Raw genomic sequence first — 22,500 nt, 5'->3', positions numbered from 1 at the left:
TTGCCGATGGGTTCTCATATTGGTTTTACACTAACCACTTGAACCCTAGCATAGCCAAAAATAGCAGATCTACGAGCACACAACGCCTTGTGACACCATATAATATATGGAGATGGGTGACGGGTTTGACCTCATCAAACCCTGGATAGCCATACATGGAGAAGACTGGATCATCACGTACAGGTAGATCTGCATATATGGAGCCGGCCAGCAACTCTACATCTGACCTCCAACCCTTAGATCTCCATATATGGAACTAACCTGTTCTGACATTCCATATGTTGATCCTTTCCCACCTGTCCTTCCTCTTCGATGGACAGGTGTGTCCATTCAAACTCGAGACAGGCCCATCCCAAAGTTATTAGTAGAGTTCTCAACCATATACAGTACGCTCCATATATGCAGGCCAGACCTCATCAGACACTGTACACTCGAGACACTGCCACCCGTAGATCTCCATATATGGAGCTGACCTGTTCTGACATTCCATATGTTGATCTGACCTCATCAGACACTGTACACTCAAGACGTGCTCCATATATGGCCAGTACAGAATTCATTCCATATGTTCTGACCCTCAATCCCAAAGCGCCAGCAGTCTGCCGTCGGCCCATCACCCAGGCGGATAGGTGCACGGGTCAGCGGGTCGCCCTCAGGGCGTCTTACTGGTAGTAGGCTATACTACTAGGACTAGGTAGGCCTATATTAACCTTGCATCACCAGACTTTCCACCTCAAAGGAAAGCCTGGTTGTGTTACTCATCGCCTGTGTGATCCGGTCTATAGGCGTGGTTTAGACGGGATGATTAAAAAAATAAGAAACCCCTTTATTCGGGTTGCAGGTTCCATCGGCATCACTTTATTTTGGTCCCCCCTGTTTGTTTCAAGTCTCGCCAGTTGCTGCGAGTTGGAATACAATATGCATATACGTATTTGAAATACTTTTTTGTAATTTGTATTTTGCTGGGATGGAAGAAATTAGATGTATTTTGTATCTAAATACTTTCAGATCTAGTATTGTCTGTATTTCAAATGTGCAGGTGCAGTAGGCCTACTATTTCAACACAGGGTGGGTGTAATCCTATTTTTGGTGTTTTGTTTGGCTGGATCACGGATCAGTCACAAAAAATACACCTGACTGCAATTAATCTCATTAAAAAGTAACAGTTGCCACCTAGTGGCACTTTTAAACAGCAGTTAAATATAAAACCTGTCCATGCCCTCTTTGAACTCTTAAATGGTGATTCATACTTTAAACTAGACACCATTTACATTTTAGATGATTCACCACTTTTATGAGTTTATAGTAAATCAGCTTTCATTTATCCTCAGTAGCCTGTACTGTTTGAGAAATCACTGTTCATTTTTAGCCTTTATAATAATGAAGTGCCTTTTTGTTGTGACATCACACTGTTCAGGTTAAATTATGAATGGCGATTAATTGATAATCTATCATTTTAATCAGTGCGTTCCACATTTTGGTGGCATAGGAGCGACATGAATTTAGTAATTAATGATAGGCTATTTTCAAATGGCCGAAATGTATAGGGCTGAAGTGTTTAATGTATGCTAATTGTAATATTAATCAGTAAATAAAATAAGTAAAGTTTTCAAATAAATGTATCCTTGTATTCTTGTGTCCTGAGTTTCCAGTTCCACGTTTGTTCTGTTCAGGCATTTTTGGGGGGCAGCTCAGTTTTCCAAATGAGTCAGGCACTTAGGTAGCTCCTCTGATAATGTTGGAATGGAATGATTATGAATGAATCCTATTGTTTACGCCGTTGATACCATAGAAGACGCTCCACGGTCTCACCCTTAATATAGCTGCCCTGAGTATACTCTAAGGTATTACCTCTTTATTCAATGAGTGCGTTCCTGAAAAGTAAGTTGTAATATTGTATAACTCATGAATGTTTCACTGTTCTGTCATGTGCAGCAAATGTGTGTGTTGTACACACCGTCTCACACCGTTTTAGGACAAATTTTGCTCTGGTCCACATCCATAACGTTAGGACGACGTACGTCCGACTTGTGTCAACTGTCAATATCATAGCCTATGTGCACTTTTATGTGCCGTGTTGTTGTGTTTGACCCACATGGCTAATTTTCGCTAGCCTAGCCAGCCAGCTATAGCTGCTGTGAGCCTGTGACTGTTGTGCAGGCTCGGATCGAGCAGCAACCTCCGAACTCCGTGAACTTGTAGGTGAGCTATTTTCAGCTAATGTTCGCCCCAGTGTAGGGATTCAAGTGTTTAATGTATAACGTCCTTATCTCACAAACAGTTGGTGGTCTCCCGATTATCTGAGGGGGGGGGCCCGGCGGGGGTCATAAAACCTAAGATTTAGACTCGTGGGTGTATTCTGACATCCGCCACAAAGGTTACCCCTGCCCTTGAATGGCTTGAATGTACAAAATGCAAAATCTAAGGATGCCCCACTTGTCCGGTTGCCTTGCGCATAGGTTTTAAAACCCGTAGGGCCGTAGTTTTGAATAAAACAAGTGTTTAAATCCACTCTGTCTGATATTTTCCCGCCATCTTGGATCTTTCCTCGTCTCCTCAAATGAGTGCAACTGGCTCCGCAACCATGACCGCCAGGGGCGCTGTTGCGCAGTTACAATCGAGGAAAGATCCAAGATGGATGAAAGATTCCGAGACAGTGGATTAAGACACTTGTTTTGTTGGTTTTTTTTGTTGGTTTTTTAACTACGGGTTTTAAAAGCTATGCGCAAGGAAACCGGACAAGTTAGGCAGCGGGGTAAGCGCCTTAAAATTTTGCATTTGTACATGTTCAGAGCCATTCAATTCAATTCAATTCAAAGGGCTTTATTGGCATGAGAAAACATACGTTTACATTGCCAAAGCAGAAAGAACAATACAGCAATACAATCAAAACAAAAATGATGTACATTTCAAGGTCAGAATCTTCAATAGATCAAATTCTATGTACCTGTATTCTAAGGTCACTCAATGCAGGTATAGTGCAGGAATATACACAATGATTAGTCTTTAGGGTGGTTGTGTTCCATTTGATATCCTTCTCCTATCACAGCAACTCACAAATCTTGCTGCTGTGTTTGCACATTGTTGTACTTCGCCCAGCAGATATGGGAGTTTTTTGTCATTGGTCATGCCATTCAAGGGGCAGGGGGTTTTGGGCGAAGGACGGGCGAGTTCGCTTAGACTCTCTAGATTGAAAATGTCAGAAATTCTCAGAATCGATAAATCTACGGGAGTCTAAATCTTTATGCTAAGGTCAAGTTCACCATGCTATCTTGTGGTCGACATTTTCCAAACCCAGACAGTTTCAGATGCTACATGAATGAACTGAATAGAGCAAAACAGGGAAAAGGAAAACTCCAACCTCACCTTTTCCCTCTTCTCACGCTATTGCGTAGCTCTATTGCGCGTGCACCTTTCTGAACTAAATCTGTTGTATATTTATGGAATATATAGCCTACTGTGAGTGTTTTTTTTTTATATCCACTTTCCCCCCCCTTTTTTGCGCTTTATATTCTATCCCCTTGTTTTTGCTGTTTGATGTGCATGTGCATATTATGCTGCTGCATTGTCTACTCTGAAGGAAGCCAAACAAGTCTTACTCTTATGTACCTAGTGTACACAACCTGTTCTTGAACCTAGTTTTTATTAGATTTAGTCTAGTAGGGGTATGTGTTTGGCAGGATCCATGTGGGACACATTCCATGATGTTTTTGTTTTCTTCACTGACATGTGGTCCAGGTGAAGCCATGGACAGAGAACTGCACCAACAGATCCACCACATGTTTGAAGAGGATGGTGATGAGGAGGATTTCCTGGGATTCACTGTCTCAGGTACTGTATGAACAACAAGGTCATTATTAATGAAAGCAGAAATTATCTGCTTGTTCCAAAACCAGTAAAGAAGACGCTGTTGTGTTTTAAAAAATAAAATAAAATCCATTCATTATATAACACCATATATATATATATATATATATATATATATATATATAATAATTATTTATTTGGAATGTACAGAGTTTGACCAGGTGAAGATCCTTGGCTCGAAATGTCGTCAATAAAGTAGGCCTATAACATTTGGAGCAGATGAGATGAGGGTTCTTTTCTCTTTTTCTGATGTCACTTTTGAACCCAGAACATCTACTACGTGATGTGGGTATTTTTTGGAATGTACATGACATGAAAATTAAGGGGAAAATAACAGATTCCAGTAGTAGTAGTGTATTATAGGTACCAGACCGGTACCTAGTCTGTACCGATGGAAGTTGGACAGTACAGTAGAGGGACCCCCACACGGTAACTCTGTCATTTCTCCCTGGGGACCCCGGAGACCCCTACATGGTAACTCATTTCTCTACCCTTCCGGATGTGGGGCCGGCACCCTGGCCGTCGTCCTATGGGTCTGGAACTTCTGGGGACACCCGGGGACCCCCACACGGTTGCACCGCTCACTTCACACTTTTTTAGCCAAGGTGGTGTGAATTCCTCACTAGTAAGGGTATGTGTTTGGCTCCATGTGGGACACATGTGACACATTCCATGATGTTTTGTTTTCCATGTGGTCCAGGTGAAGCCATGGATGGAGAACTGCACCAACAAATCCTCCACATGTTTAAAGAGGAAGGTGATGAGGAGGATTTCCTGGGATTCCCTGCCTCAGGTATGAACAAGGGTGGTATTCTTAAAAATAAATATTGAAAAAATATATAATATAAAAATTGATATATTTTAGGATTCATATTCAACCTACCAGTGTGTAGGGAAAAAAAACGAATTGCATTAGGACAATATCAGTCACCAGAACCAAGGACGAGTGTCAATTAATCTATCATGATTAAAATGGTGTTTGAAGTTTTAATGAATTTGTAAAAACTGTATGATCTAATCAAATATCTAAATACTGGATCAAGCAACTTAAAAACTGTTTAGGGTGTTCACAAAAGCCTGAGTAGACGTTAAAATGACCATATATTTTTTTAAGTAAAATATCCCTACAGTAAGCAAGAACAAAACATGGTAATACATAAAAATAGTCTTCAAGATTCGTACTTAAGCTAAGAATCTAACCGTGGAATATCTATATAATGAAACTGTATACACTATAGAGTGCTATGTCTACAAAATACTATCTAATTTACATAGGTTGAGCCTTTATTTGAACAACTATTCAACTAGTACCAACAAGGTCGACTAGTGATTCTACTAGTCGATTAGTGAAAGCCCTAATTGACACAGGGTGAAAAAAATGGGTTGCAAAAATCGTGGGATGAAAAAAAATAGGAACGAAATGTGTCAGTTTGCATTCACACTATGCGCGATTAAAGCTACAAAATTACGTCCGAGTCACCGTTTGCGTAAATGGAATCAGAAACTAAACAAAAATAGGCCTGCAGCCTGAAAATAATATGGAAATTCTAAGCTGAAAAGCCTTCCCTGATCTTAGTTGGTTGCAAATTACTATATAAATACTATATACAATATAGATGCTATTTTCCTATGCAGTCATTACATACAGTAATCTGTCATTGTTTTCTTCCTCAGTTACCTGTTCTGCCCTGTCCCCAGTGAAGCTAAATCATCTCTGCTGTGACCAGTGCGGAAGAAACTTCACCCAAGCGTCTCATCTTGAGGCACACCAGAAAATCCACACTGGAGAGAAGCATCAATGTGTTACCATGTTGGACCCAGTGATCAAGTTATACAGAATAGGTATGTAACAGGCTTAATGTGCAACATTGTTTTCCTACTCTATAAGTAAACAAACCAATATACAGTATAAGTGATTGACATCGCAGTTATGATCGCACCCAGGGCAGCGCTCTGCGGAGTCGTCTATATAGGGTATCTGCACATTTTAAGTAATCAACTAATTATATTAACCCATTTAGACCTGAGAGCAGATTCTACAAATGTCTTCTAAATCATGACCGCTTTCTGAAAAACGTCTGAAAAATGTTTCTATGTCAGTGGTTTTCAAAATATTTCACTTCAAGGACCCCAAAAATGTAATTGGCCACTGACCCCCATCTGAAAATATGTTGTTCCAGGGACCCCCCCCCCCCCCCCCCCCCCAGAAGGAAAGATTTAAGTTAAAAACGTTCTGAAAGAATATATATTTAAATATTTGCAAAACATTTTCACGATTTTTCAAACATAGCAGATCTACAAGCTTGTAGCGTGGCACTTGCTATGAGCTTGTAGATCTTTTATAACATAATGTCTGAAGAAAGTCAGTAGACCGAAAGCTTGCTAAATAAATACATTGATTGTGTGCAGATCTGAGTGTGCCGGAGCTTCCCTTTATTTTTTTCTCATGTTCCCTTTGTGGCTCCAGCACCTCTTAAGTTTTTTTCAGCGGATGAGCGGTGGTTCTTTTTCCATAACATAATGCTTAAAACACCAAAAGGGGTTCCTGTCCTGAATGGGTTAAAACTGGTCAAATTGGAACCGATTCAAACTAAAATTTACCCCCTACCATAGTACCATGACAAGCAGTGGAAACATAAAAATTATGTTTCCACTGCTTGTCATGGTAGGGGGTCCCCAGTTCAAATATTCTTTTATGTGTTGACCTGAATGGTTTGAGAAACACTGCATTAGATTATGGCGTGTCCAGTGTGTTAACGCTGGACATGGAGGTGTTGATCAAATATAAATCAATATTACTTAATTTCCTATTTCTCGCCTGAGCCTCAGATATTTCAAAAACATTTTTTGATGGTACTGTAAAGCGACTACATGAGAAACTGATGTTAAAGTCGCTGAGAGGCGATGGGATGGGCCAGGTTGTCAGACGCGCTCTGCTCCACAAAACAAAAGGAATTAACTGGATCCAAAACAATGCGTTTAAGGGGTTTATTAAAGTAATATGAATGACTCAAAAAGTGCTCAAACATAAATCCAAGTAATCACAGCGATCAACGTAAATAAAGCAAAATAAAGCGGTCAACAAAAAGTATGGCGTCCCACACACCCCCTCTCTCTCACTGTGTGTCAGCCAGGTGAACAGGCCACCTTCTTGAGTGAACCAGATCCGCCCCTATGCCCATCAATCAATCACATTAACACCAGTGACAGTCCATTCATTTCATTGACCAACATATTACCAGAATCCAATTCATGGCTCCTACACGCCAGCCCCAAATTATTAGGTTATTACATAATAATTACATCACGAAGGAATAGGAGGCATGAAATAACAGTAATCAACTTCCCAAACTTTTCTTTTTTCTCATGGATATGAAAGTCTCTTCAGCCGAATGCGAAAACGATTGTTCGTAAGAGGTTCCCACGCAAAGTCATTTTCAGAGTTAACACTCTCATTGTATAGTCAAGGTCAAAGTCAAAGGTCAAGATGAAAGCAATCCAAGTAATTGTAATCATATTCAACCTGAATTCAACAGGTCCTGGAATAGTCCAAACATTAGTCCTCCTCTGCCTCCTAAATTAAGCAGATCTTGGTTATTGGCTGTTCCTGGGAGCTGTTCTTTATTGTTTTTCATCCGTGGGCAAAGTAGGGAGATGTGACTATCCCCCTTCACACTTTCGCCTTTGTGTGGTTTTGAGAAGTCCTCTGGCAAGCACCTTGAAACGGTCTCTTTCTCAAAGGTCTCCATATTATTTTCTATTGAACATCTATTTTGGTCCACGTCCAAGTCAGACTGTTCCAGGTCCACTTTTATGTCTTGTTTCCCACAGAGAGACAAGAGCCAGATCATAAATATAAAAATCCAAGCTACAGACTTTACCATACGTGTCCAAGATTCCCAGTATGGGATCACGTGAGTCAGTGCACCAACCTCCTCCTTGGTCTGTATAGCATTGACCACAACAGCCTTCTTGACCTCAGGGTCATCCGATAGTGGTTGATGAGTTTCATCTGGATCAACTATTAATCTGGAAGTCTCGTTCATAATGGGTTTGATCACTGAAGCGCATTCTGGCCAATTTACAGAAGCTTCTGGATCCATGTGTAGCTCTTTCCTCCACGAGACGTCCATACGACTCGGCTTGGTGGCAGTAATGACCTTAATTTGTGGGATGGTGATGTCCCTTCTCCTCAATGGTGAGCCGGTCTGACACTGGTCATTGAGCAGTTCCATAAATGTATGATCTTCTCTTGAGATGCCAGGTTGTTCATCACTGTTACGTTCTGGGAAATCTGTCTTAAACTGAGGCTGCCACAGTTCCTCCAAGTTCATGACTGACGCCCTGTTCACAGAAAACTCTGGCTGCTGACACTCATTTGCATTCTCGCTGCCTCCTCTCAGCGGTCCATTCACAGTCCAGCCCAGTCTGGTCCTGATGGCATAAGGACCATTATTAACACTGCGAATGACATGCAGCGGTTCTAAAGCATCAGGAACATTTGTTCCTATCAACAGCTCGATGTCAGCATCAATCTCAGGCAGATGAACGTGATTTAAATGAGGCCATCTCTGAAGATCCTTCTGTCTTGGAATGTTCCTTTTATGGACAGGTATGCACGCCTGTGTGTAAGCCTTGGGCAGTTCACAGAAGTGCTTCTCATTCAAGGCAGAGACTTCCAGTCCTGATACGATGTGACTAGAAACAACTTTCTCTTGGCCCATTGTCTTCAAGAGAATATTTGTCTTCCTCCCTGTGAGGTCAAGTTTGTGCATTAGGGATTCAGTACAGAATACTGCAGAGCTTCCTGGGTCCAAGAAAGCATATATGTTAACAGTCTTGCTCCCCTTCTTGGACTTAACCTGCACTGGAACAATAGGCAGCTTGCAGTCATTGTCACCAGCCCCAGTAAGGCCACTCGATACTAGTGTGCCGTCCACTGATGTCCATGACTTCCGATCCGATAGGTCAGACCCTTGGTTCCATTCTTTCTGAGTGATGTGAAGTACAGTTGGATGTTTCCGACCACAAGTTTGACAGGTAATCTTTTGTCTACAGAATTTATTTACATGTCCAACACTCAGGCATCCGAAACAGACTCCATTTTCTCTTAAGAAGCCTATCTTCTCTTTATGGGGTCTTTTCTCCAACTGGGGACACATATCCAATGGGTGTTCTTCTCCACAGCACAGACATGTTTTGATTATTTCCTGAACATGTTCCTCTTCAAGTCCAACCTGAGTCATGGTTCTCACGGGGGTCACAGTGGTGGCATAGCTAGTTCCTCTCATTCCAGATGGGTATTTGCTCACACCTTTAGTTGTAGTTGGTGGCGGGGCGTCCTGTATGTTTCCAAATATTGGGTCAGTTAAAATTCTCACCTGTTTCCCAATAAAAGTGGTAATGTCTGTAAATGTAGCTCTACGTTTGAATTTTTCCTGTAGTTCACAGGCTACATTTCTCCATGTGTCTCTGAACTTGTATGGTAACTTTCGTATGATGATCATCATATTTGCGGGCATGTCTAGCTCATGTAAATATTGGACTTCCTCCATGGCGTTACAGCAGCCTCTGAGGAAAAGACTGTACTCTTGAAGAGATTTTACATCTTCGATTTTAATGAGTGGCCATGAAAGAGCCTTGTCCATGTATGCGGATGCTATTTTCTGCTCGTTTCCAAACTCCTCTTTTAATAGAGCCTTGGCTTTAGCATACCCCCTCACTGGGTCTAAGTGCTGGCAGCTCCTGACCAGTTCCCTGGGAAGACCCGTTGTATGCTGCTCCAGGTAATACAGACAATCACTGTCCTTTTGAGTATTATTTTCTACTCCATTTTCAAAAGCCTTCACGAAAGAATGGTATTTGAGTGGATCTCCATTAAAGATTGGCACCTCTCTTTTTGGCAGAGAGGAGAGGCAATGTTGCTGGATCAACAGTGTGGTAATTTCATTTTGCTTTCGCATAATGCCAAGCATCTCCCTTTGACAGTCATTTGCGTTTGTATTTCCACAGTTAACATTTTCAAAATGAGCATTTGCATTTTCAGAATGAGCAGGTGGATTTTGAGAATGAGCCCTTGTATTGTCATGATTAGTTGCATTTGAACCATTGAAAACATATTGCATTGGTTGAATAGATTCCTGGTGCATAACGGACAGAGGCTGGGATTGTAAATGAATGAATTGAGCATTATTTGTTTCTTTAGGCCTTGTGCCCATGTCCACTGCGTGATTTTGTGACATTTTTGGTGTAAATGGATTTGCGTTAGCATTGAGGGTTTGTGCCTTTTCAACATATGAATTCATTCCATCCACATGCTTTGTTTTAGAGGACCTTCCACTTATGACACTTTGCGATTTTAACACATTTAATTTCGCCATTTGTACAGCGATGTCCTCGTCCAGTTTCAGTTGCTCTTTTCTCTTGCGCAACCTTTCCTCCGCAGCTTCAATTTCATGTTTGTCCTTTAATAGGGTTTGTTTTATCTGCAATGCTGCTAAGTCGGCTTGAGCAATCAGACATTCAGAAGAAACTCTGGAAGTGATAGATTTCCTTCCCACATTTGATACACTGTCATTTGGATGCACATCATCTTGTATGTCATTGTCATGTGTTAGACTCATTATTGATGCAGTTTGCGTTATTGAATGAAGTTCCTCCATTAGGCCTACTGAGGGAGTGGCCACAGTTTCAACTCCCAAAAGTGAACTCGTTTCAGTTGTAGGCCTAGTAAATTGAGTTTGCACACCAGTGTCAACAGGTTCCGTTCTCTCTGGTTCATTCAACCACGTTTCCACGTCACATTTAAATGAATTGCTGTATTGTGCAATGCTGTAAAACCATTCATGTTGCCTTTCCTTTTCCTCGTCGGACAATAAAGGCAATAAGGTATTGTGAGACATTGTGGCATTTGCGTAATGTGCATCCAACGTAACCAACAAAGATTTTACTCTCAAAACATTTCCCCTTTTTTCCATGAAAGATTTTATTTGTGGTATTAATGATTTAATTTTATTGACGGAAAGACGACGCTCCCGTTCAAGGTTGTCCATTTCTCGTTTTCCATGTTCCATTTCTGACTGAGAACTGGTAACTTCCCCAGTGTTTATTTGACTCATTTTTCCTCTTAGTTTTCCTTTGCAATTAGGCGCTATTCGTGCAATTCAACACAACACATCCACATTGCGCACATTGAAAGGAAACTTATCCACAAAACATCATCCACCAGTATTATTCGGCAATATTCACACAAACAGCACAGCAGCTTGACAGACAAGGATTTAGATAGACGGCGGATTCCTTTATTGACAGCTGCAAACGAGAGGATTCCTCAAACTGTATTCATGAGCGTCAACTCAACCCGTGTCATGATCAGGTAGGTTTACGTCCCCAATTGACTTATGCACTGCGAACTGCGTTCTTTCCTTTACATACAGTTTGCAGGCTGACTTTCGTGGTTGACTTTGACGGTGACTCTCACGGAATGTTTGTTGTCACTTGTCAGCATGCAGCGCCAGTGTTTGGCAGTGTTCCTCCGTGACTCCTCCTTGTCTCCGACTCCGACCGTCTTTCTTGTCCACTTGATCCGCAATTCTGCTGTTTGATGCCGCCGTTGACAATGCCGTTTTTTGTTGACAATGTAAAGCGACTACATGAGAAACTGATGTTAAAGTCGCTGAGAGGCGATGGGATGGGCCAGGTTGTCAGACGCGCTCTGCTCCACAAAACAAAAGGAATTAACTGGATCCAAAACAATGCGTTTAAGGGGTTTATTAAAGTAATATGAATGACTCAAAAAGTGCTCAAACATAAATCCAAGTAATCACAGCGATCAACGTAAATAAAGCAAAATAAAGCGGTCAACAAAAAGTATGGCGTCCCACACACCCCCTCTCTCTCACTGTGTGTCAGCCAGGTGAACAGGCCACCTTCTTGAGTGAACCAGATCCGCCCCTATGCCCATCAATCAATCACATTAACACCAGTGACAGTCCATTCATTTCATTGACCAACATATTACCAGAATCCAATTCATGGCTCCTACAGGTACTGTTCACCCGTATAATGGCTGCCATGTTAAATACACCAAAGCCCAAGCACTGTGTGTTTTGATTCGTTGGTTGTTTCAGGTACTTTGTCTTCACTGGTCTGTTATTCCTACGTAGGAGAAATAACAGACCTCTGAATATTGTGATTAACTAATTGTGATCGGAATCGTTCAACCAAGCTTGTGTAATAATTATTATGGTTGCTCCTTTATTCCAGACCAATCTGTGGTGTCAAGACTGCAGGTGAAGATGAACTCTAAAGACACGGCCAGGGTTGAGGAACATGAAGACCACCCTGACCTCCGTAAGTTCCATGATCCTCCTTTCTTTTTCCACTTATTCACACCATCTTTTACTTCTCATGTACCGCTATCCATCCACTCAAGTTTGCAGCAGGAGCGAGGTCAAAACGACGACCGAGTGGATAATATGGCTCAATAAGGAAACGAGTAAAACATATTTAGCTGCAGCCTGAAAATATTATGCCCCTTTTTGATGTAAAGCCTTCACACAATACAATTTAGTTGGATGATAAATAAGAGGTTTAAACCCAGAACTTCAGTTGTTCCAAATTAACCAAATAAATATAATATATATGCTATTTTGCATATGAATTGGTAATCTGTATTTTTTTTCTATCCTCAGATACCAGTTCTGCCCTGCGCCCAGTGAAACAAGAACATCTCTGCTGTGAAGAGTGCGGTGAAAGCTTCACCACAAAACCTAATCTTGAGATGCACCAGAGAATTCACACCGGAGAAAAGCCTTACCGCTGTGGCCAATGTGGGAATCGCTTCACTCAACAACGGTATCTTAAGAAACACCGGAAAAGACATTCTCGAGAGAAGCCTTACTGCTGTGAACAATGTGGGGAGACGTTTTGTCATTCTTCAAAATTTAAAATGCATCAGCTCATCCATACTGAAGAGAAGAAGCCTTATAGATGTGACCAATGTGGGACGAGGTTTGATCGAGTGGCTGGTCTTAAGATACACCTGGCAGTTCTGCACTCTGGAGAGATGCCATATTACTGTGTCCGATGTAGGAAGAGGTTTAGGGAGTTACGACAATTACAATTTCATAACCGCATCCATAATGGAAAGAAGCCTTGCTGTGACCAATGTGGGAAAAGGTTTAGATCGTTAGGACACTTAAAAAGTCATCAGCGCATCCATACTGATGAGAAGCCTTTCTACTGTGAACAATGTGGAAAGCGTTTCCGCCATGCACACACTTTACAGTGTCATCAGCGCATCCATACTGAGGAGAAGCCTTTCAGCTGTGACCAATGTGAGAAGAGCTTCAGAACACCGACTGCTCTTGTGATACACCAGAGAAATCACAATGGAGAAAAACCTTACAGCTGTGACCAATGTGGGAAACGCTTCAAACAATGGGCGCATCTTCGGACACACAAGAGAACGCATTCTGGAGAAAAGCCTTATGGTTGTGACCAATGTGAGAAACGCTTTGCCCAAGTGCATCATCTTCAGTCACACCAGAAATTACATACTGGATTGAAGCCTTACTTCTGTGAACAATGTGGAAACAGTTTCCGTCATGCACAAACTTTAAGGATTCATGAGCGCCAACATACGGGAGAGAAGCCTTACTGCTGTGAACAATGTGGGGAAAGTTTTCGTCAGTTAATAAGTTTAAAGCTGCATCGGCACAAACATACTGGAGAGACTTTCTACTGCGAACAATGTGGGAAGAGTTTCACTGATCCATCAAGTTTAAAGCGTCATCAGCGCAGCCATGCTGGAGAGAAGTCTTTCTGCTGTTATCAATGTGGGAAGAGTTTCACTCTTCCATCAAGTCTAAAGCGTCATCAGCGCAGCCATACTGAAAAGAAGAAGTCTTTCTACTGTGAACAATGTGGGAAGAGTTTCACTCTTCCATCAAGTCTAAAGCGTCATCAGCGCAGCCATACTGGAGAGAAGTCTTAACAGCTCTGACCAATGTGAGGAAAGCTTTGTTCGAGTGTTAAGATACTGTACACCAAAAGGTTCACACTCCATCCATAATAGAGGGAAGCCTTCCTACTGTAAACAATGTGGGAATAATTTTCGTGATTCCGCCAAGTAAAGCATCACACCCGTGTGAAGTAAGAGGCGCTCTTATCATCATACATCATCAATCAAATCATCGCTATGGGGTCCTCAACCAATCAAATCATTGCTATGGGGTACACCCGCACAAAGCTGGCATAGGAGGGGCTGGCACCCCTCAAAACATTATTCAGCAAAATTCAGGGATCTTCAGCGATTTTCAGTCCTGTTAGAAGCCCTTAGGGCTTAGGAGGAACCCCACTACATATATATAAAATTGTGTTGGAGTTAGGAAGCGCTCTCTTTCAGTAAATAAACTTCCTGTAGCCTCCTGCATCATATAGTAGATATTAGAAAAATCAGACCCTTCTGGAGTGACTGGTACTGTACTGTACTGTACTGTACTGTACTGTACTGTACAAGCCCTCCTCCCTGGCTTGTGTGTGTGTGTCTGTGTTAGGCTGTGCAACAGTGACACCTGGTGGTGAACAAACACTATAACGCTATTTTCGTGCTCGGACACAGCCAGTGACACAGGGACAGACCCAGCCACACAGCTGTCTGTAGGAGTGTTTGCACCACTCAAAAAATACAATATTAGTTTAATACAATTTGGATGTATGGGCTGTCAATGGAAAATTGTGGCTAGTTGCCATTAACTTAATGGCAAATGACTGCCGTGTGCATAATGGTTATTGAATATTCAAACATGAGTATTCTGAACATGTTGAGCACCTCAACATCTGTAGCTCCAACGGTTTAGAAAATAGTGTTGAAGTAGCGATTATTTTAATAAGGGCGTGGTCATTTTAAGTTGTTCCCTGGGGTCATATTAGCCAAGAACAGTTGAGATATTCTCCGCTAAATGAAGTGCATACGTATCTTAGCCAGGTCGTAGACTATTAATAGCCGGCTACAGAAGTGTTAACAATTAAATTCTAAAGGTGGTGGTGGTGGTGGTGGTGGTGGTGGTGATGATGATGAAGGTCTTACAGTACATGTGTTGTCTCCACTCCAGGTCACAGACTGATTGCTGCAGAACACATAGGGGACTCATTCACCACCGGCAGTACTGAGCTCTTACACACACTAAACACAAACACATTGACTAACACACTCGCACACACGTGACACTGCACACTATTTGATTGATTTGAGCAGCCAACCCTGGTGGTTCGTAGGCGGTTCAGCAGCAGGGTCCATTGCCGCCGTGGTAGGTCTTCTCCTTCGGTGCCATCTCCCGGGTCCTGGATGTAGCGTTGGATATACGTGAGGGCCCCGACAGCTCCCACTGCTGCTTCCAGGATGCCGCCAGTCATGTCCTCCTGACCTGCATGGAACAGAGAATGTCTTGTGCCACTTCATTGATATTGAAAATACATCCATCTAAGTAAATGGTACTTAAGTACAGTACAAGTTGACTAAATGTATACTTTACACCACTGCAAAACAGTAAATGTTAAATATGGAGATACAGGTTTTCTGCCTAACAGCAACTTTTGCCTCTAATGACATGACCAAAATGGTAGCTTTTTATCGATTAACTCAATTAGTTTGATTTAGTGCTGCCCTACATGTGACTGTTTGACAGTCATAGTTATTCAAATTATGCAATAAATCAAGTACATTTGATTTGGAGTACACCTTGTCTTCATGTGGATATTTATTCAAATTAAAATCTTATTGGGGTTTTATCTTAAATTATGTTTATATGGAAATGTATTATTCATAATAATTACATAATCAAGTTGAAGTTGGAATATTTAAATCCATGGTTATGGTCATAAGATGATAACAACATACATAAGATGACCTTTGTGTTGCCATGGTGTGATGTTCCTTTCTGTTTAACGGCCATAGCCACTTGTGCTGACATCATCACATTGGCTGTTTTAGCCAAAGGAGTGTTTTTTGTGCAAAACTAATGCTTGGAATGGATTCAGCATCATGAAAAACCCCTATATGTCACATGCCAATTGACATGTCAATGCTATGCAATTATGAAAATTGCTCAACATATGCAAGTTAGCATCCGGCAGTTTCTACATACCCATACTAAACATTTCTAACGTAAAATGTTGGTGTACTCAACATGTCCGGGTTCACATTCTGGCTACTAGACTATAAGGGACTGATCGAGGGTAGCTACTGCCTACTGGGACGTAAATCGGGACTTGATCACCCCAGCTGGGTCATCCGAGTGAGTGGTGGCCATCAATATTGGCCAGTAGCTCTACATCTGACCTCAAACCCTTAAAGCTCCATATATGGAGCTGACCCGTTCTAACATTCCATATGTTGATCCTTCCACATCCATCCTTCATCTTCGATGTCTTCCTTTTGACTGATACCTGTCCATTTAAACTCTAGACGGGCCTGCCACAAAGTTAGTACCTAGTGCAGCCGCACCCGTCAGCCGGCAAAAACGAAAGTTCTCAACAGGGCCGACCCCCGCTGCCACCCTTAGATCTCCATATATGGAGCTGACCTGTTCTGACATTCCATACTTTGATGATCTGACCTCATCAAACCCTGTACATTCAAGACACGCTCCATATATGGCCAGTACAGAATTCATTCCATTATGTTGATCTGACCCCCCATGCCAAAGCACCAGCGCTCGCCCAGCAGTCTGCTGTCACCCAGGTGGATGCATGCACGCCTTTAGGCCGAGGTCGCTTCTCATCCTCAGGCATCTTACTGGTTAGTATATTCATGAGTCACACTGTGTAGGCCTACAAATATATTGTATTTATTCCATAAACCTTTATGTTAGTATTATTAGTATTTATGAGTCATAATGTGTAGGCTACAAATATATTTTATGACATAAACCTTTATGTGGTATTAGTATTTATTAACTTATAAATACTAATACCACATAAAAGGTTCATAAAATACATTTGTACACATTGTGACTTATAAATTATAAGTCACAATGTGTACAAATGTATTTTATTCCATAAACCTTTTTGTTCTGATCAAACGTGTTGTTGTTGCGCCCCCTGGTGTTGCACTGCTGCTATGACATAATGCTAATCAGAGTTCATAGTTGTGTTCTTGTGGACCAGGGCTGCTGAAATGTTGAAATCCTGCCTTGTGAGCGGTCCGCAGCGTCTCACCTCTAAATCAATGCATCCGTGAAGAGTAGGTTTGTTGACATTGTATAACTCAGAAATGTTTCGCTGTTATGTGCAGAGAATGTTGTGTACTGTATTATGCCGTTTTTAACCCTATGTACTGTTGTGTTTGGGCGTACATGCTACATGCTGCTAGCCGAAGGCTTCAGCAGTGTTCCCCTTGCACTACTGTACTGCCGATCTGCTATTCGCCCCAGTGTAGGGATACACGGTAACAAGGCAAGGGTTAAAGTGGTTAATGTACGAAAAGAGCCATGGTGTGAAGGCAGTTTAATGGCATAGCAAAAAATAACATATGAATTTCGAATGCTTCATATAATCATTATATTGCAAAACCTCATAACATTAGCCGCTGTTGTGAGGCTCTCTACACTTCCTCGCTGTAGCCTCGGTCGCATCTAGTAACTTGCTCGTTGCTCGGTCGAGTCGGTCGTCGTTGCGGCCTTTCAGGAAAAGACAAATAACTGGTAAACTTTACAAAACATTGTGCCCACTAGATGGGAGCAGAGCCATCTAGGCTCTGGATGGCAGTATAACCACAAATGGCAACCTGTTGTTGAATGAGCATGATTTAGTAGAGGCCCTACCATGTGCACCCCTTATAGTGCACTTATTAATGTGGCCCAGTCTATTAGTAGCTAATGCATTTCAAATTAAATACAAATATAGGTTGTCTATTTTTGCTACTTTTGTGTTAAAGCATTCATTTATGAAAAAAAATACAAAGATAAGCGGTTTCTGCCCAACAGTAAATGCAATGTGGCCCTCTGAGTAAGTGTGGAAATATAGTGGCCCTCTCCATCATCAAAGTTGCACACCCGTGTTCTAGACAACCTCAGGTTTCCAATGAGACCAACAGTTTCATGCTCCTGTCGGGAACGGGGATGAATAGTTAGAAAAAAATCATCATCCATATACCAGCATGGTAAATAATTATTAATTTAAGCAGACACAGTCTGTGTTCACACTATTCAGAGATTAAAGCTACAAAATTGCGTCCGAGTCACCGTTTTGCGTGAATGGCATGAGAAAAAAGGCTGCAGCCTGAAAGTACCGTAAGTTGCCACTTTTATGGTGTAAACTGTAAAGCCTCGAACGACACACATCTTAATTGATATTAATACATAAGAGGCGGAGACCCTGGACTTCATTTGTTGTAAATGACCATATAGCTGTATCATGACATTTGTTTATAATAATGATACATACAAAGTATAGCTTTTCAAGGTACTAAAAGTAGCTTTACAGAACAAAAATAATAAAAACAATTTTATTAGAAAATTAAACTAGTTTTCTTTCTCCGATACCTGTTCTGCCCTGTCCTCAGTGAAACCAAAACATCTCTGCTGTGACCAGTGCGGAAGAAACTTCACCCAAGCGTCTCATCTTGAGGCACACCAGAAAATCCACACAGGAGAGAAGCATCAATGTGTTACCATGTTGGACCCAGTGATCAAGTTATACAGAATGGACCCAGTGATCAAGTTATCCAGAATGGACCCAGTGATCAAGTTATACAGAATGGACCCAGTGATCAAGCTACCATACAAAATAGGTAGGCTATTATTATTCTTCTTCACAATTTAATTTGTTCCAAATTACCAAATAAATATATAAATGCTATTTTGCATATGCATTGGTAATCAATGTTCTCAAAGTAGCTTTACAGAACAAAAATAATAAACTACAAGTTTTCTTTCTCAGATACCTGTTCTGCCCTGCACCCAGTGAAACAGAAACGTCTCTGCTGTGAAGAGTGTGGGAAAGTCTTCACCAAAAAATGGAATCTTAAGAATCACCAGCTAATACATTCTCGAGAGAAGCCATACAGCTGTGACCAATGTGGGAAAGTCTTCACCAAAAAATGGAATCTTAAGAATCACCAGCTAATACATTCTCGAGAGAAGCCATACAGCTGTGACCAATGTGGGAAGTGGTTTGTTGAGTTAAGACGCTTAAAACGCCATCAGCTTAGCCATACTGGAGAGAAGCCTCACAGCTGTGAACAATGTGGGAAGAGTTTCCGTCATTCCAACACTTTAAAGATGCATCAGCGCATCCATACTGAAGAGAAGCCTTTCTACTGTGAACAGTGTGGGAGCAGATTCCGTCATGCCAGCACTTTACAGTATCACCAGCGCATCCATACTAAAGAGAAGCCTTACTGCTGTGACCAATGTGAGATGAGATTCACCGCACAGTCTTCTCTTGTGACACACCAGAGAAATCACACTGGAGAAAAACCTTACAGCTGTGACCAATGTGGGAAACGCTTCAAACAAAGTACGCATCTTAGGACACACCAGAGGATGCATTCTGGAGAAAAGCCATATGGTTGTGACAAATGTGGGAAACGCTTCACCCAAAGTTCGCATCTTAAGACACACCAGAGTTTACATACTGGATTGAAGGCTTACTTCTGTGAACAATGTGGAAACAGTTTCCGTCATCCACACACTTTAAAGATTCATCAGCGCCTCCATACGGGAGAGAAGCCTTACTGCTGTGAACAATGTGGGAAGAGGTTTAAACAGTCAACAGAATTAAAAACTCATAAGCGCAGCCATACTGGAGAGAAACCTTTCTCATGTGAACAATGTGGGAAGAGTTTTCGTCATTCAAGAGATTTAAAAATTCATCGACGCATCCATACTGGAGAGAAACCTTTCTCATGTGAACAATGCGGGAAGAGTTTTCGTACTTCAAGTAGTTTAAAGGTTCATCAGCGCAGCCATACTGGAGAGAAGCAGTATTGCAAATAGGCTGTGTTTTCATAGATTTAAAAAGGACGCAATCGTGTCCTCCTCCCGGGGTGTCCTGGGACGCAATACTGTACTCGGTACTGTAAAGAAAATAAGAATAATCGACAGACAATCATTTTGCATGTCCGCATCAGACTTCATCCTATGTTATAAACAATAAAATCCATGTAGAAATCATCATGCACGATGGAAATGATAAAACACACGGTGCCATTTTGACCAAATTCTTTAAATTCGAGTCACTTGTTTGAGTATAACAGCTGAGCGAAGCATAGAGGAGTGAAGCTGAGGCTGTAAACGATGTGGAAAGAGTTTTCATGATTCATTCAGTTTAAAGGAATCAGTGCATCCACACTGGAGAATAGCTTTTCTCCTATGAACAAGAAGGACGTTTTCGTAATTTAAAGTTTCTACGCACACCCAGTTTATTTGTTTACCTGGTATCCTATAGTAGTGTTGTTGTGCGGGCTGTCTTTTTTGCATAACCCGCCCTTCCCCCAACCTGCCCTGCAAAACAACCGGCCCGGAAAAACAAAAAAACGACCGGCTTTTCAAGAGAAAGTTGCTTTTCGAGAGAGAGAGGGGAGGAGGCACCTTTAATTTTCTACCCAGATTTAGAGGAATATCTCATTTTAAACATTAGGAAATTACCCTGCAGCCCAAATGACTGGTTATCAAAGTAAAATGAGCAGTTGCTTGCTTTGCCGCTATTAATATTAAGTATCGCATAATTCGCATGAATAATCGCATTTGCTTGTTTGCCTGCCCTAGAAGTGACAGAGAGAGAGAGGTCAGGTGACGGTTCCTCGAATGAACATGTAAAACGTATACACATACGACACGACATGACATAGGCCTATCTGTTTCAGAACGGTTCACTTCACTCGTTTGGGTTGTGTGCGCAGTAGTGCGCACTGCAGCAGTGTAGCTCTGTTCTCTTTTTAGTGTCGATTGTGTAGGCCTATACTTCGTTGTGTATTAGTCCGTATTAGTGTATTGTTTAGAGTCTAAACAATACACTATCAAATAATCTGTCTAAATTTTAGACTGAAGCTTCTTGGTTTACCTGGGATCTATACTGTCTCTGTATTCTATGTATGCGATTACCGTGCTTATTATAAGCTGCTAAATGCCTTCACTGTAATTTTACAACACGGCTTCTGGATGTGAAGTGAATTCTTCCAATTGGGGGAATTCCTTGTTGCAGTATCCAGTTCTACATAATACCATAACAGATTTACAACCTACTAATTATTATTATTTTAACATTTTAGAATCAATCTTGAAGACCAGACACATTGAGAGCTGAGATACTCTCTCCTCCTCTCTTAGCCATCCCAGGCTACTAAAGTGGGCAGAGGTAAGATGAGACCTGGGGTTACATTTTTGTAGTAACCTCACAAGCTTGTTTTGGGAGGTCTGCAGCTTTGTTTTCAATGGCTTAGAGATACCTCTATAGTCTATACCATGAAGTACAAGCATAGTCGAAGGATGAGGGCACCGGCCAAGGTCCTCATAGCACTGCTGTTGACATAAGGGGATATCCATGAATGCAGCATTTACTATGGTGAAAGAAATGCAAATGAATGCCACTTCTTTCCATGCTATACCGGAAGGCAGCATTCAGGGGAATTGCTTTATTTCTCTGAATCCTCCTGAACTTGAGGATGCAGCATTTTGCTTTGAACTAATTACTTGTGCAAGCAGAGCGCACAAGTACTAGTTTCGCCCAGGACGCGTATGCACCATCCCAGCACTTTTGATGCGTATGCACCGTCCCAGCAAGTGATGTAATGACTACTTGTGCCTGATACGGCAGTGGTGCCAGATTACATACATGTAGGAGCATTACCTTTAATCCTCCCGACACTAAAACATATCGTCATTACGTCACCACCATCGAAAACCACAGTATACCGCTAATCAACTTACAAACTACATATACATAGAGGCAGTTCCTTTAATCCACCCGGCACTGGTATAACTAGCTCTCAATGATGACGTAATAAAGATGTGGATTAAAGGACCCAATGCCAGAGTGTAATTGGTTTTCGATGGTGACGTAATGTATGTTTTAGTGTTGGGAGGATTAATGGTAATGCTCCTATGTATACATGTATGTAATCTGGCACCACTAGACAGGAGGAGCCAGGATTCGAACCGCCGACCCATGGATCATTGGACGACCTGCTCTACCTCCTGAGCCACAGTCGCCCCTATTGTGAGCTTGTACATCAGCTATTTTCGCTATTTGTCCAAAAGTGCCCTGTTACGAGATTTCAGCCCCTGCCCCTTTAACACTCTGCACGTCCCATATGCACGTGTCATACGTATAATAAGGAAGAATTAGCTAAATGTGTGGCAAATCTGCAAAAAGTTTCACAAATGTGTTCATAAAGGTGTCTACTATCCCGCATATGATGAATTGAACAAGGTGGACCCTCTTGTAAACAAGTGCAATGTTTAATTGGGTCGTCCACTCACAGTTAACAGTCTTTGTATTGAGTTTGTGCTTGAAATGTACTGTAATTCTGCAAACTGTTAATAAATATTTCAATCAATCAATATAAATTTGTTCCAAAACTTCCAACCCAACTCCCTTGGGAAACTTTGTGACAGCTGTTGAAAGTTG

The 22,500-nt window shown here is 41.6% G+C and overlaps 1 protein-coding gene across 1 annotated transcript in view; it reads left to right on the top strand.

The window, feature by feature from the left end:
• dytn (dystrotelin) overlaps positions 1-17,623 on the top strand; it is a gene marked incomplete at its 3' end in the record, with an annotated part of 35,112 nt that extends 17,489 nt beyond the window's left edge. Inside the window, exons 18-23 of the mRNA XM_080775134.1 lie at positions 3,739-3,831; positions 4,568-4,660; positions 5,542-5,709; positions 12,133-12,219; positions 12,561-12,773; positions 17,604-17,623. Coding sequence (XP_080631260.1) covers positions 3,739-3,831; positions 4,568-4,660; positions 5,542-5,709; positions 12,133-12,219; positions 12,561-12,773; positions 17,604-17,623 — 674 coding nt within the window. The remainder of the gene's footprint in view (positions 1-3,738; positions 3,832-4,567; positions 4,661-5,541; positions 5,710-12,132; positions 12,220-12,560; positions 12,774-17,603) is intronic.
• Between the last annotated feature and the right edge of the window lie 4,877 nt (positions 17,624-22,500).

This window comes from Protomyctophum bolini (assembly GCF_963924005.1).
Source record: "Protomyctophum bolini genome assembly, chromosome: 11".
Classification (NCBI taxonomy): Eukaryota; Metazoa; Chordata; class Actinopteri; order Myctophiformes; family Myctophidae; genus Protomyctophum; species Protomyctophum bolini.
Note: the sequence above shows the minus strand (reverse complement) of the source record. Positions and strands in the feature narration are given on the sequence as shown.